The 15,234-nt window shown below is 34.8% G+C and overlaps 1 protein-coding gene across 9 annotated transcripts in view; it reads right to left on the minus strand.

The window, feature by feature from the left end:
* Positions 1-15,234, minus strand: part of cyst (rho guanine nucleotide exchange factor 18 cysts) — a 345,308-nt gene that overhangs the window by 155,091 nt on the left and 174,983 nt on the right. For all 9 annotated transcript variants that reach the window (XM_081746656.1, XM_081746637.1, XM_081746623.1 and 6 more), the window contains 2 exons: positions 5,569-5,651; positions 161-335 (listed from right to left, as the gene is read on the minus strand). In XM_081746656.1, coding sequence (XP_081602782.1) covers positions 161-335; positions 5,569-5,651 — 258 coding nt within the window. The remainder of the gene's footprint in view (positions 1-160; positions 336-5,568; positions 5,652-15,234) is intronic.

Below are 15,234 nucleotides of genomic sequence, written 5' to 3' on the forward strand. Positions count from 1 at the left end.
AGTTTTTATTTATTTATTTATTTATTATTAACAATTCTCTATTAGAGTATTTTCGATGATAGAAGAGTTCTGAAAGTTTTTGAGTTTCCAGGGAAGTTCATTAATTTAGAAACAAACTAAGTTTCTCTATCATTTTGAACGTGAAACTATGCAGACTCACCTTTGACACTTTGAAGTTCTACAGATCTTCTATGCCCTTGCCCAATCAATAATGGGGCAAATGGTGTCTGTATTGGGGATGAAGTGGCAGAGCCAGCATCAGCATCAGATCCTACCTCATTGTTTAAAGAAGGACATGATGAACTGAGACGTGAATACTGATTTAGTCGTAATATCTGAAAAACAAACAAAATGTGGAAATAATCTCTTCCCGTGTTGAAACAATTAGATATACATGAAACATGTACGCGACAGCAAAGAAAGAAAACTAATGACACAATCTATGTAGCAGTTAGGTGTTACACAAGATAAATCAGCAAAGAAGTTTTATTATTTCAGGTCGATAAATGCTACTGGAATGAATCTATGTACTCCATGCTCAGGACCACTTCTGTCAGGGCCACTAAACCAATCACTGATGACTTACGAGTCTACGCATGTAATTTGCCTATTAATGCTTTAATAAACTTACACTATAGGCACATCAGTTCTTTATAAAGTATACAACTTCACTAAATTTTACATCATTGCAAAAATACAGTAATAAAAATCAATTTTCTAACAACTAAATCAAATAAATAATAATTACGTCGAGATAACAGTTTTCTTCTGCTGATTACGTCTTCTCAATGAACTTTTTTTTAACACCCCAAACACACTATATTTCTCTTCATGGATATGGCAAGACCGGACATTAACAGAATTTACGACAGTAATCAGCTAAGACCAGTTACTTACTGGAAATAAAACAGTGGAGGGGCAAAGACAGATAAAGATAAAAAAAAAAAAGAGCTTTAATAAAACTGTTTTCTTCTTTACAACAGTAATACTATACTGACAACGCACTTGTCATCCACTAAATTTACTTTTAGGAAGAAATGTAATAATATTTTTGGGGGAAGATAATCGTCTTCGAATTAAGTAGTTTTCGTGAAATAGTATGCACATATGCAAATAAGCAGTACAGTACTTTAACTGTACTTCCGACGAAATCTTTATTTTTTATTTTTTTAGTTATTTTTTTTTTTTTTTTCATTACTAAACTACTTCTGGATTTTTCAAAGATAAATTAATAAGGGACAAAACTGCTGCAGCAATTTCAATTTTTGTGCACCAGTAAATAATCATTATTTCAAAGAAGTAAAATGAAGTTAAAAAAGTACTTGAACACTAAACCTAAAATTCGATTTTGACTTGTTAAAAATGAGGCAGCCAGCAGTCGCCTCTGCGTATATAAGCGATTGTAATCTGAAAGCCTGAGTCTTATAAACAAGTGTCGGAATTTCTATTTTGCTACCACTATTATTTCCTTTGTTTATATGGTCGCCTGGAACATAAATAAATAAATAAAAATAACAGCAACAATTAATGGTAAAAGTGTTAGAGAGAATGGATTGACAGACTAGATTTAAACTGCTTCTGGACAACATGGAGGAACTTGTCGTTATTTACTGCGATAGGAGTTCTGCATATGATATGCATATACGAGAAAGTAATTTTGTGACTTAAGTCGTTTATTCTATTTATATTTGAAACATGGAAAAATACTTCGAAATAAAGTTTCATATTTCTTCATATTTTGGAATTTTAAATTTCATATTTCGTTAAAATTTTCTTAATAAAAATTCGTTTTCTTAGTGATCACCGTTAAAACTGAAAGTGGTTGATCTCTGCCACTTTTGGTTTGAATAGAGGTTTAAAAGGGAAAATAGAACCCATTCTTGGTACGCTAAAATTCATTCCATAAAACCGCTTCATGCTATCTCCTATTGTTCTTGCTTTATGTAGATCAATATTGAAACCTGAAGTCGAAGTGAATATCTAACTCTTCCGGGTCTAGTAAAGATTTAAGAATGGTAATGAAATATATTCATGGAACGCATAATTGATTGCAGAAAATCGTTTCTCGCTATCTATTACCATTGTCACTCTATAACGACCAGTTAAAACCGGAAGTAGTTTATTTCTTGACATCTCTGGTTTCAGTACGAAATTAGAGTGAAGATAAAACATATATTTGAGATGCTTAATTGATCACAGGAAATCACTTCTCGCTATCCATTGCTTTTTATTCTACGGTGATCAATGTTAAAACCGGAAGCGGTTGATTTTCGGTTTGAACATAGGGATAAGGAAGAATATTGTACTTACTCTTACAATGCTAAATCGATTGAAAACATTTTTCGCTTTCTGTTATTATTCTTGCTCTATGCAGATCAATACTGAAACTGGAGGCTGTAGTGGATTTCAACCACTTCCGGTTTCAGTAGAGTGTTAAGGATTCATATGTAATGAATTCTTGGGACGTTTAATCGATTGCGAAAAATCGCTACTCTCTTTATCTATTACTGTTTTTGCTCTATAGCGATAAAACGTTAAAACCGGAAACTCTTTAACTTCTAGTACTTCTGGTTTGAATATTGGCTCCAAAAACTAACTCGATTTCTAACTTTTCACTCTCTGTATTTTTACCAATTTGGTGATGACTGATCAAATAGTTCTTGAGATCTTTTTGTCTCCCGGACGGAAGAACCGGGTAAATATAATGTACAAAGGGATTCTGGTAAATTGAACTCCTTAATAAATATAATGTGAATATGTGTGTGTGTCCTATCATAAGATTTTCACATAGAAAGGAAGCACGTAGAGCCACCAATCTTGAACAGTTTTCTTCACCAGATCTAAACACATACGAATGTGTTTTTCAAGTTTCGACTCGAAAGGAATTTGGGGTGGTGGTCAAAATTTACGCAAAAAATATTCAGTATAACATAGCGCTTGTGAGGTGAGCCATGTCACCAAAAGTCAACGGACACCCCATAAGTGAAGACAGAAACGCTGGAATATTAAACGCGTGTTGTCTATCACGATGAGTCAACGTCAATGGAGCGAGCTGAATGGATTCGAAAGGAGCATGATTGTAAGGGCCCATAAATTTGGACATATGGTCAGAGGGATTTCTTAGCAGCTAAACGTGCCCCGGCCCAAAGTTAGCAATGTCATAGTCAAGTGAAAACGCCATAGAAGTACTGAACCAAAGTCTCACTCTGGTAGTCCCAAGAAACTAAGTGATCGAGACCGGAGAACCTTAAAGCGTGTTGTGCAAAATAACCGGCATACATCTTTGTCAGAGATTGCAGAGGACTTCCGTCTCAGCTCAAGTACACAAGCCAGTAACAAGAGTGTCCGCCGAGAGGTGATAGCACTTTATTTTCATGGTCGTGCTACTGCCAGGAAGCCCCTAATCATACACACCAATGCGCGGAGGCGTTCGCAATGGTGCAAAGTGCATTGTGATTGGACTATGGAGCAGTAGAAGAATGTAATGTGGAGTGATGAATTACGATACATGCTCTGGCGCTCTGATGGGTGTGCATGGATCTGGCGAACGGTATTTACTGCAGTGTATTAGGTCAACCATGAAATTTGGTGAGGGTAGTGTCATGGTTTGGTGCTGTTTCTCGTGGTTTGGACTGAGCCGTTAGTTTTAACTAAAGGGTTAATGACTTCTGGCATGTACGGAGACATTTTAGACAACAGCATGCTCACGATAATGATCCTGTTCATACAACATACGCCACTGAGTCGTGGATTGATAATAATCAGATGGAACTGCTTGCCTGGCCGGAGCAAAGCCTCGACTTGAACCCTATAGAACATCTTTGCGATGAATTGGAGCGTCGGTCGCACTCGACCAACAACCAAACGTGCACTGTTCACCATGCTACAGGAGGAACGAAGCACAATTCCGCCAACAGTGTACCGAACTTAATAGCTAGCCTACCTCGAACGGTAAACACTGTAATTCAAGAAAAAGGAGGCCCGATATCCTATTAGTTGTATATGTGGTGCCTTTCGAACCGGGTGTCCGGTGATTTTGGCAACATAATGTAGGCAGTTTTTTTTTTCCCTGTGGTCCAGGTCTTTGGATCCTTAACCCTATTTTTCCCGTGCCAATAACTAGTGCTTCTGCTAGTTTTTCGATCTCGGAGATTGGTTTCCGAAAGTTTCACAAAAATGTGCAGCCATTTTTGACAGGGTGTTGCTGAATGAATATCAAGAGTTTTAAGTGTATCTTCAATTACATATACAATACAGAAATAAAACACGAACGCGGAGTCCATTAAGGCTAAACCTATCCATTATTAATATATGATTTGTTTTATAATGCTTTGTATAAACATGAGGTAAGTAAGGTGGGTTGAAATGACAATTTTAAACAGGAAATTAAAAAACAGCCTGGTACGCACACGTTGTGTATAGATGTGTATATAGTAAGAGTATGTGTCTAATACTATAATATGTATAATATATATACTATAATATGTATAGTATGTATAGTATATATGCGTATTATATGTAGGCCCTATGTATGTATATAAAAACAAAATTAGAAAATTATTAAAGTATTTTTAATCAACATTCATAATATTACTGAATACTGTTTTTTAAGTATATAGGTAGTATCAAAATGTCCACCTTCCGGCGCAATACATCCTAGATGAAGAAGAGCGTGACGTACCGACTCTACTGTTTCTAATAGTATAAACACCACAAGGCCTACTCATTTTGCTCTTTCAGATGTTCCAGGGTTTGTGTTTTACCGGCGTACACTGTGTTCCTTACAGTTTCCCAAAGAAAGAAGTATAGGGGGGTTATATTCAGGTGGGTACTCCACAGCACTTCTTCATCTTCATCCTATTCATCTAAGGGAACTTAAGATCGAAAAAAATCTCTTACAATGAGATAAAAGTGGAATGCCGCCACATCCTGCTGAAGGTGTATATATATATATATATATATATATATATATATATATATATATACACTTTAATTAATGATATTCTGTTTTAAAAAAACGTATACATTAATTTGAGACACGTGGTATTTTGTTTGTATGTTTATTGGAGTTCAGGGACTTCACATTTATGAGACGTGGATCTACAATTAAACGTTGACTCCGAACCATCGTAATATGATCGAAGGCTCTTCCACCATAAACAGAACCGGGAGTCCATGCACCAAATGCCGTGTGTAAGAGACCAGGAGAGACACCCACTATATTGTAGCAGCTATTATATTCTCGAATTGCTTGTTGTACAGTCCGCAGCAAAAAACCTGCAACATGAGCATGTAAGTTTATTGTGAAACTACGCCTAACAGAGCAGGGAATCAACATACGTCTAAGTGGCACAAATCACGCCAGGAGAAACCTCGGCGTCCTCCCCTGTTCACTTATTTTGGAGCAAAAGACTTCGTCATTTGACAATAAACTTACATGCTCATGTTGCAGGTTTTTGCTGCTGACTGTACAATATCATAAAATTAATAAAAGTTATTAGGTCAATAAGTATGACTTTTACCAGCATCTTAAACTCAAGATTTAAAAATCAATACGTCACTTCTTACCTGCCTATTAAAAGTTTGTGCAGTTAAATCTCTCATACGCTGGATGGTCTCATGTATATCATGGAGTTGCTGCAAACTGTCCTCTAAAATAAAAAGAGAAAAGCATATGTACTATAATAACAACATTTGGAGATTGTGGCGAGCAAAAAACAAAATTTCGCTAATACAGCACATTAATTAAAGAAAGAATGACAGAAAACTATATTAAATTATTTCTAGTTATATACAGATTTATTTTTTTTTTTTTTTTAAAGAAAAATTCAGCGTTTGTTATTTCGTGAATTTATACTCAATTTATGGACTAGTCACACAAGATATTAACAATTTCACTAAGTTTGACAGAAACAGCAACTGAAAATCAATTATGAAGTCCTCCTTTTAAATGTGCTCACCCCAATTCTCTGTGTTACGATATTTAGAGATCAAGAACTACTTCGATAAGTAAAACGCAAAGCCCATTCTTTCTTGACTATTAATCGATCCAAAACTGTTGCACAAATGACTACGGAACTCAGGAAACTCATCGAGGTTAACGAGGTTATAACATCCCACTCAAAATGCAGTTTTTCGAAGGCATTTCTCAAGAATCACCATACTCAGTAGAACAAGACGCCGCTATTATATCTCTTTCTTATAACATACTGAAATCTATATACGAAGTCTGTAAATGAAATAATGAGACTAGAAACTCAGCTTTATTTGTAACATATAGGTATTTACACTTGCACTGTGTCACCTTATAAATAGTTTACTTGGAAGGTCATGCAGTGATTTAGATGAGGTCTTCATAGCAATACTGGAATGGAGAAATGGGATGGCCTTCAGCTGGACCCTTCAGGTCTGGTTCATTTTTCCTGCATATCTGCCACAGTAAGGAGTGGAAATTGAATGGTAATACTGCAGTATACATATATCAGATATTTTATCAATACATAAGAATTAGATCAAGATTGCCTCATAATCACGGGGAAACGGGTGATACGTGTGAATTTTTTTTTAATACGTTTGAGTTAGCACTTGCCTCAGGCCGAATTTTGCCATGTCACTTTTAGTAAAATGCGTATCCTTAGGAGAAGAGAGGTTTCAAAATTAATGCAAAAATTAAAATTTCACAGGAGCCCCAAGTCAGGGAAATGAAACTCAGTGTATAAGCTCTTTATTTAAAAATAAAGGAATACTTATCCCAGTTTTTCTGGATATTCCACGTTTACAGGTGGGAAGGTGTTATTTGAAATAGGTTTTCCTACGCATTAAAATCGACATTGTCTGTATCATCACGGCAAAACAGCTACATCACTTGAAATTATTTTCTATGAATATTTTCGAGCCGTCACACGGTGGGAAAAATTACAGTTCTAGCAGCGAAAAATTCGTTGTTCTGTAGTAAAGCATGGTTTTATATATTTTTTGCACTTTTTGTATTGCTATGAGATGATGTTAGCGAATTAGATAATTAAACACCCATATTGTTACCAGTATGTACATTTATTTGAGAAAAATAGGCTAGTAGCAAAGTCTGCAACAAACGTATTTACGTCTTTGGAGCAGTATGAACCTTGTAACGAAAAAGAAACAATAGTATTACATGTATATCCACTGATTTTGCAGCAAAAAGTAACATGAGATGGTGATATACATATAAAGTAGTAATATGAACATGATATGAAATTAGCGAAGAAAACAAATTATTACATGTATATCTATTCCTTTCAGAGAAAGAAGAGTTGTGTATACGGATGTAACTCTTTGTAGTAGTATGAACATTTGTTATAAAATTACTACATAAAACATATATTATTGCACGTGCATCCACGTATGCTAGAGACAAAAGTAAGCAGATATATTGTGACAAAGTAAGGTAGTAGTATGAACCTTTAATAAATTTTACGAAGAAATCACAGATGTTGGTACATGCATATCCACGTTGTTTTACAAAAGGACGTAACACAGTAATTTGGTATATAAATGTTCTCTTGTAGTACTATGAACCTTTTTTATGCACTTAACGAAGAATTTTTATACATATATAACCATTTACTTCAGGAAAACAGAAAACAGAATGTTTGGTTTTTGTAGTATAATGAATCTTGCACAAAGTTAACGAGAAAAACGTAACTCTTGCAATCCATGCACAGCCACTTTGTTCAGAGAAGGAAGAACGTAATAGTGTGGTATGCGCATGTACTTTTTCTAGTGGTATGAATCCTTTTAGGAAATTAACGGAGAAACATGTAGTGTAACTTGTAGATAGATTGACACTCAACAAGAATTACATCTTTATATATACAAGAATTCTATCAAATATCTTACAGCCATGTCATACGTATCTATGCATTACATACGTATAGATAGTACATATTACCACTCGTACCTATTCGCTCACGGAGCTTGAATCCTGAGTTACTGCATCAGGCTCAGGTAGAAAGGGATCCAACAATATATATATATTTTTAAAATCTGGTGAAAGAGGCTCTGTATGACTGCGATAGATAACAGTAGTTTATGAGATTGAAGAAATTACGGGATCTGAAGAATACAACAATGTATGCACCAGGTCCCTTAAAGTTTGTTCGGGAGACATTTTGCGGTATTTCGATCCGAAACTACGTCTGCATTACACTACACTTGAAATAGTTCCCGACGTTTCATCGCCATATTTGCTGCAAAACATAAAATTAATAGGCAGATCTTGGTAGCTAGTTTTTTCACCATTAACTCTTTATAGTATGTAAATCAAAATAAAAATGAAGACGCCATCTCCCTACATCAGTTACTAAACGTTTACACACATTATGCACAATAAATAAAAACACATTTTTGAGCTTTATTTAGTTACAGACGTATTTCAAACAATCATAATTATAAAATACGACGACTACCAATATGCAAGTAACTACTTAAGTACCAAGTGCTTGATACATCCGCAAAATATTCAAAATCTCAACCGATGTGGCGAAGAGATGTTTACGCGAACATGGATGTTTATAGCTTCATTTGGACACAAACAGAAAATGTATATATGGTCAACATTTAATGACTCGTACACTTCTCATTAGCTTACTTATCACATTGTTTTCAATAACATTGCGTGGACCCACTATCTTCGATTCATTACGTATTGCCATGTTAGGCATAGGTGTTGGTTGGTTTTCGAATTTTCAGCCACTAAAATGGCACTTTTTCCCACTGTGCGTCGTTTTATGTCACTTTTATTAAACTGAATGTTCTTAGAGAGGAGAAAAGTTCAAAATGTATGTGAAAAATAGAATATCTTACTTGAAACTTAAGTTTGGAAGATGAATCTTGGAATATACATCGGTTATTAAAAATAAATTGACACGTGATCCAGCATTCTCGAAACTTTCGCTTCTAAATAGGAAAGCGGATAATTCTTATGTTCGTGTTTTGATTTCCCATTTTGTATTCAAAAAATGGCCGAAGTGAGAACAGTTGAAATGTTTAAAAATGAATATTTGAATATGGATCTAATTAACACTTGGATCCACCTTGGATTCCATACTTCGATTGAAATGCATACCCTAAGGAAACGAGGAGGGTTTCAATATAGGTTTCAAATGTTTCCCGTAAACCTTTCCTTTTCTTGCGAAGAACGTGGATTTCAACTATTAAAGTATTTGTAAAGGTTCTTTTTTTCACACGAAAGACTAGTAAAGATTCTTTAATTGATCTTTTTCAAGATATATTTTTAAAATACTTTTTTCCTAAATTAGTAGACTGGGTTTCTAGAGCATCTGACCTCAATCCAATGTCAGAGGCAGAGGTATGGGCAGAAGTAACTAGAGCTCTACAGGAAAATTGGTCTGACAACCCAAACAGGAGTGCTAGTAAGCTATGGAAGCTAGTTCTTAAATGTGTGGGATGAAGTGCCAATGGGACATCGAGATGTCGCCACCCACCTAACTCCGTACCAAGGCGACTAAGAGCCATAATAGAAGCTAATGGAGACTACATAAGATACTAATCTTGGATAAGGTCACAGTCAACACAAAATGCTATTTATAAGATTCCGTGTATTTTCACACGGTCCATTATCGAGCAATTTCGCATGGTTCTGTTTATCGGATTAATCATTCTGCAAGTGTCGTGCATTTTTACATAGTTCACCTACAATTACATGATTCATCACGTCAAACACGTTTCCACTCCATGGAATTATACAGTATGGGTAAGTATCCTATTACAAGAATTAGGATTTTCTGTAAAAATCCGTGTCTTTTTTTCCTCTTTGGGCTTCATTTCATGTATGTTCTCATAATACATACATATACATACATACATACATACACATACATTATATATGTATATATATATATATTTATTTGGAGGTGAAACAGGCTGGTTTATATTGTGGTTTTAATGAATTCTTGGTTTTCTTCGTTGTTCTTTTCATTAACTGAGCATGAGCACCTAAGGCACTCGCAAATATGCAATAATATATATCTTATGCAAATTTTGAAAATTTCATAACTTTTAATCTTCATCTGTATTATACCTGGGGAGACAGTACACGGGCTTTTATAAAGCATAAATATTTTTCACATTGTTCTAATACTTATAATATTTTAAAATTAAGTTCCTTTCATGTAATACTTCGTCTGATCAAATGGTGAGTTAACTACGTAAAAGGAGGTAATAGTAGACATTCGTATATTTTTGTTTCATTTTTTCAAAGGAAAGATACAGATGAATGGTAATTTATTTTGTCCATTTCCAATCGTGCAAGCATGATGTGTGTGGGGGGAGGGGGTCTGTATATACAAAGACACATTTCAATTGTTTATTTCATAAACCGATATTTTCTACTATTTTAGCTATGTATCAACTGACAGAAGATAAACTGCCATGGCGGACTTAATCTGCCCAAGAGCGAAGGTGAAATGGTAGTCGTGAAAAAAAAAAAAAACACCAGTGTATACCAGTATTTAACGTGCAGTTTGCGAGATACGAAAGCGACTCTCAAACTGCAAGAAGAGAGCAAGGGACGAAATCTTTACACAAGTGTCTGCTCTCTTCAAAGAATAAATGGTTGTTCCAGTTAATCAAGGTCTGAATCTAGTAATCTCTGTACCATCGTATGATCAGAAGAAAAGGGGGTTTAAATGGTGTTAGACAGAAAGTCCTCGTCATACATCAAGGTGCACCGATTTCTAGAAACATCTGTTTTCCCGATTATATAATGCAGCTTGAAGATAGTACCTGCTTCTTACAGTACGACGCACTGGAAAGTAGAGGTCTGCTTGGGCTCGGGCCTTATTGGGCCTAACTTTGTAAATACTGTACAACGATATATACTGTACAGTTCCTTCTGGAGAACTTTTAAAGTACAACTGCAAAATTAAACCTCTAATTGTTGTAAATAAAAATACAATTTTGCGTTAATTATTAAGTTTCTGCAATTCGGGCTTATTTCGGGCTCATTTGATCATCACACGAGCTTGGGCCGGGCTCGGGTCTAAATGCTTAAAACATATTTCGGACTTGGGTCGGGCCTCACATTGTAAATTCAAAGGCCGGGCCGGGCCCGGGCTAAAATTCCGGCCTGTGCAGATCTCTACTGGAAGGAGACGAATGAATTCTGTGTTTTGGTTACAAGTGTTTGAAACCAGCATTTAGGGACAGCGAGCAGTGTTTTTTGGCGGAACGTTTAAGAGTTACTGCAAGTATTTTTCCCAATTGTACACCATACATGCACATATGATAACACACGTTGGTTATAACAGTCTTGTATGTACTGCTGTCAGATAAAACTGTTTACATTTCTTAAAATGTGATTTGGTCAGAACGAACCTCGAGTGCTGAAAATGGATTTTGAGCTTGCTGCAATCAATGCATTATGTGCTTCCCCCCCCCCCTGATTCACAGATTTCCGGCTGCCCCATTTCAATCAGAGCATCCGGCGGAATATTTAAGAGTGCAGGTTTCGTAGAAGAATACCTCCACAATGAAGATGTACGTCATCATGTTCGTATGTGTAGTGCATTAGCATTAATACCATCAAGCAGGATGAATGAATGTTGGCTCACTGTCATGGAGGACTGTCCATCTGGCCAGTAAATCGAAGAGTTCAACAATTATTTCATTAGACAGTGGATGGACAATCCAAACATTCCAAGAGAAATATGTAACTGCAATGGCCAAGGCATAGAACAAACAACCCAGTAGAGGGTTGGCACAATAACTTAAACCGCAGAATATCTAATAGTACACCACATATCTGGAACCTTGGAGGTATACTAAAAGCAGATGGAACGTATAGTTTTGATGCTTTTGCAAAACATGGCTTAGATTGCAATCCCGAGAAGCGCAGAAAATCAACTTACATCCATCTTGACGAACGACTGCAATTAGTACTGGAGAAGCTATAGACCCTACAAAAATGCTTGAGCTATCTCCAAAAGTTGGAATAATGAGCTATGAATTGTACAAAATGGATTGACGATGTACAGAAGTATTAAGGTTCCGCCTTAACGATGTGTTCTTCGCTCGGAAAATAGCAAGATGACAATATTCTTCTTAGAACCATCTAGGAGTATGGAGCTAATGCTGTGTGTTTCACTAATCACAACGTTTTTCTGTGCTCAGTTTTTCTTCCTGACTGAATTTTCCGATGTGCTGCTTATTTTATTCTTTATTTATTTTAATTTGTGATTGCTCTATCTTCTATTCCTAATTATTTTATTTTTTAATTATTCTTTTGTTATTTATTTTCATTTGCTACTCTTTTTATTTTCATCTATTTCAATTTGCTATAGTTTTTATTATTGTTTTTCTCTTCTTTACTGTAACTTCAGTTTGTTCATTTTTTGTTTTGTATCTTGTTCTTGTTTATTTTAATTTATTTTCTTTATTATTCTTTTTGTAAAAGTGAAACATTTTCTAAGCTCTCCCTCCTTCTCTAGTATTAATTGCAGTTGTTTGCATTTATTTTAACTTGTGTTTGTTATTTTTCAGTTCTTACTTACTTCACATTAGTCCTATGTCCTCCTTCTTCCTATAGTGAAAGCGGTTTCAGGATGAATCACGTGATAGACAGATGGACCGTAAGAAAATGCACGACACCTGTAGAATGACTAATCAGCTAAACAGGACCGTGCGAAATTGCTCGATAATGGGCACTGTGCAAAATTGAACCGTGAGAAAATGCACGACACCATTTATAGAGCTGCCTAATTGCATCCATTTCTCCTGTCGACTTCAACTGAGATTTACAATTTTCCAGCGTACTTCTATAACATACAACGATTATTTATTAGTAATAGACTCAATATTTCTCATGGGAAAATTGTTAGTGCTCTCAGTTTTAAAGCAACAGATATAGGTTCGATACCCGGTGGGGCACTTTTTGACTCAATGTTATTTCATACTATGAACAAAAATTAAGCAAAGAAAAAAACGTTAAATGGTAAAAAATAAAAATAAAATGTAAAGGAAAGGAATACAAATACACAAAAGAATGATGCTAATAAGCGCAAATTTGTAAGGGAAAAGGTTCACTTGCTATAACAAAAACAAAGCAGCTATAATAAATTGGTATAAATATTTTTCACAGACACATGCCAATGACCTGAAAGAATGTTTTGTCTACGAAAACCTTCCTAACGCAAACAAAAAGGTAGGGGAGGCCGAGGTAATAAGAGACAAAAAAATATTCTTGCACTTTCATTGATTTCTTGAGGAACTAGAAAAAAATATGTGTGATTGTACTAAAAAAATGAAACCTGCTGATATATTAACACATTTTTCCAGTTGCTTTCATGCCAAAAAATAAAATAAAATAAAATAAAATGTTAAAGTCAGTGTCTTTTATTACCCCTAGAACTCTCACTGCTCATGCAAATAGAATAGAAAATAAGTAGTGGTTTAAGGAAAAACCTTCAGACAATTCTGAACAATTTACTTTTTTCAGAAATATGTACATATGTTCCGAAATATCAAGATTTAAAAAAAGAAATTCAATAGTTCGTTCGGAAAATTTATTTGCTTGAGTATTAAATATCAAAAACCATTGAAACAAAGCATAGTTGAGTTTTACGTAATCTAGATACATCATGAATAAAACTCTCACTACCAAATAAAAAAGACTGACAAGAAATTTTCTGAAGAATGTCGCAAATGAACTTAAAAAGTGCCTAAATTCTCAATGAAGAAAAAACATCGCATTTGAAAAATAGTTTTAGCTAACTTAAATGGATTGAAAAAACTATTAAATTGCAATCATATAAGAAGAGAACATTGAAAAATGTTGTAAACCTATTGTTGACCAAATTTTATGTAAAATGTAGCCTATGTAAAACTACATTTTCGAGAAATATGTAAGATGAATATTAAACCTTTTACGATATACAGTCGAATTATCACATGAAAAATGTACAAAAGAGTTTGAAAATGTTATGCTGCCTATGTAAACTCCAACATTTAAAAACCTCATAAATGTAATTTAAACTTTAGTGTAACATAATTATAGCAGGTAGGCCTTATTAATTATCTTAGGCTGGACTACTTAAACAGGGGGTCTACTAAAATTTCAAAATGAAATTTTGTAACATTTTCGAAAGCTTTTCTTGACTAAATCATAAAATTTCCTAACATTTTCAACAGTAAATTTGGGTGCGAATTAGGCCGAATTTTCATCCATGCGATAGAGACGTACTTTGCTTGCGATTTGGTAGCATCTAAAGCCGACCATAGACATTTTTGGTGGTGAATTTTGACGTTTTATAGAACAAAATTTTCCAATCTGTACTTACATTTGCAGTTAAAAAAAAAAAAAAAAAAATCGTGATCCAAACGCTAAATTTCGTGACTTGCATGACCGTTTCCTGATTTCGTGACTTTCGTGACCGATAGACATCCTGTTAAACAAACACAGAAAAACTGTATAGCCAAAAAGAACTGTAGGCGTATAGGCATGAGTTTAACAAATATTAACAATAGTCCTACAAACACCTAGGCCTACCAAAAGAAGAGGAGTCATATTTAATCTTTTTGTTTTGGTTTCAAAAGTCCTTTTTCACTTTGCTATAACCACAACGAATTTTTTTGGAGTTATCCTCTGGAAATCTGGATGGCCCACTTCCATTTTTATCCAGTTTGATAGGTCCATAAAACACAAATTTGGATGTCACTGTTTGAATGTCATCATAGGCAGGACAATTGAAACCACGTAGTTCTTTTTTCAAAAATTTAACCTTGCATGGTTCTTCATCTGGGAAAGCAATAACCCTCCAAATATACTAGTGAAGATCGTAGTACACGGCATAATACATTTCTCAGCAAGATTCTGCTCTGGTTGGATCAATTTCTCCTGGGAAACTTTCACCAATTAATGACGAAATTAGTTGATCCAAAGCATACTCTCCACTGTCTCTATCTATGCACAGACTGACTGAGTTGCCAGAGTAGGAATTTTCTTATTCACTTTCTATGTACAAAAAATAGCAGGTTATACACGTCACAAGCGCTAAATAAACATAAAGTTGAACAGCTGTCTCTTATTACCCCTTCAAAATGCCCTCAATTGACCTAAAATGCAATGTTTCAGCATTTTTCAAAATTTCACATCAATCTTCATAATCTTAGTCACAAAGTTACATAGCAGTCATTTCCACATTTGTAACTCACTTTTCACAATAAAATTTTATTTTA

Source organism: Thermobia domestica, chromosome 2 (genome assembly GCF_964235325.1).
Source record: "Thermobia domestica chromosome 2, izTheDome1.hap1.1, whole genome shotgun sequence".
NCBI lineage: Eukaryota > Metazoa > Arthropoda > Insecta > Zygentoma > Lepismatidae > Thermobia > Thermobia domestica.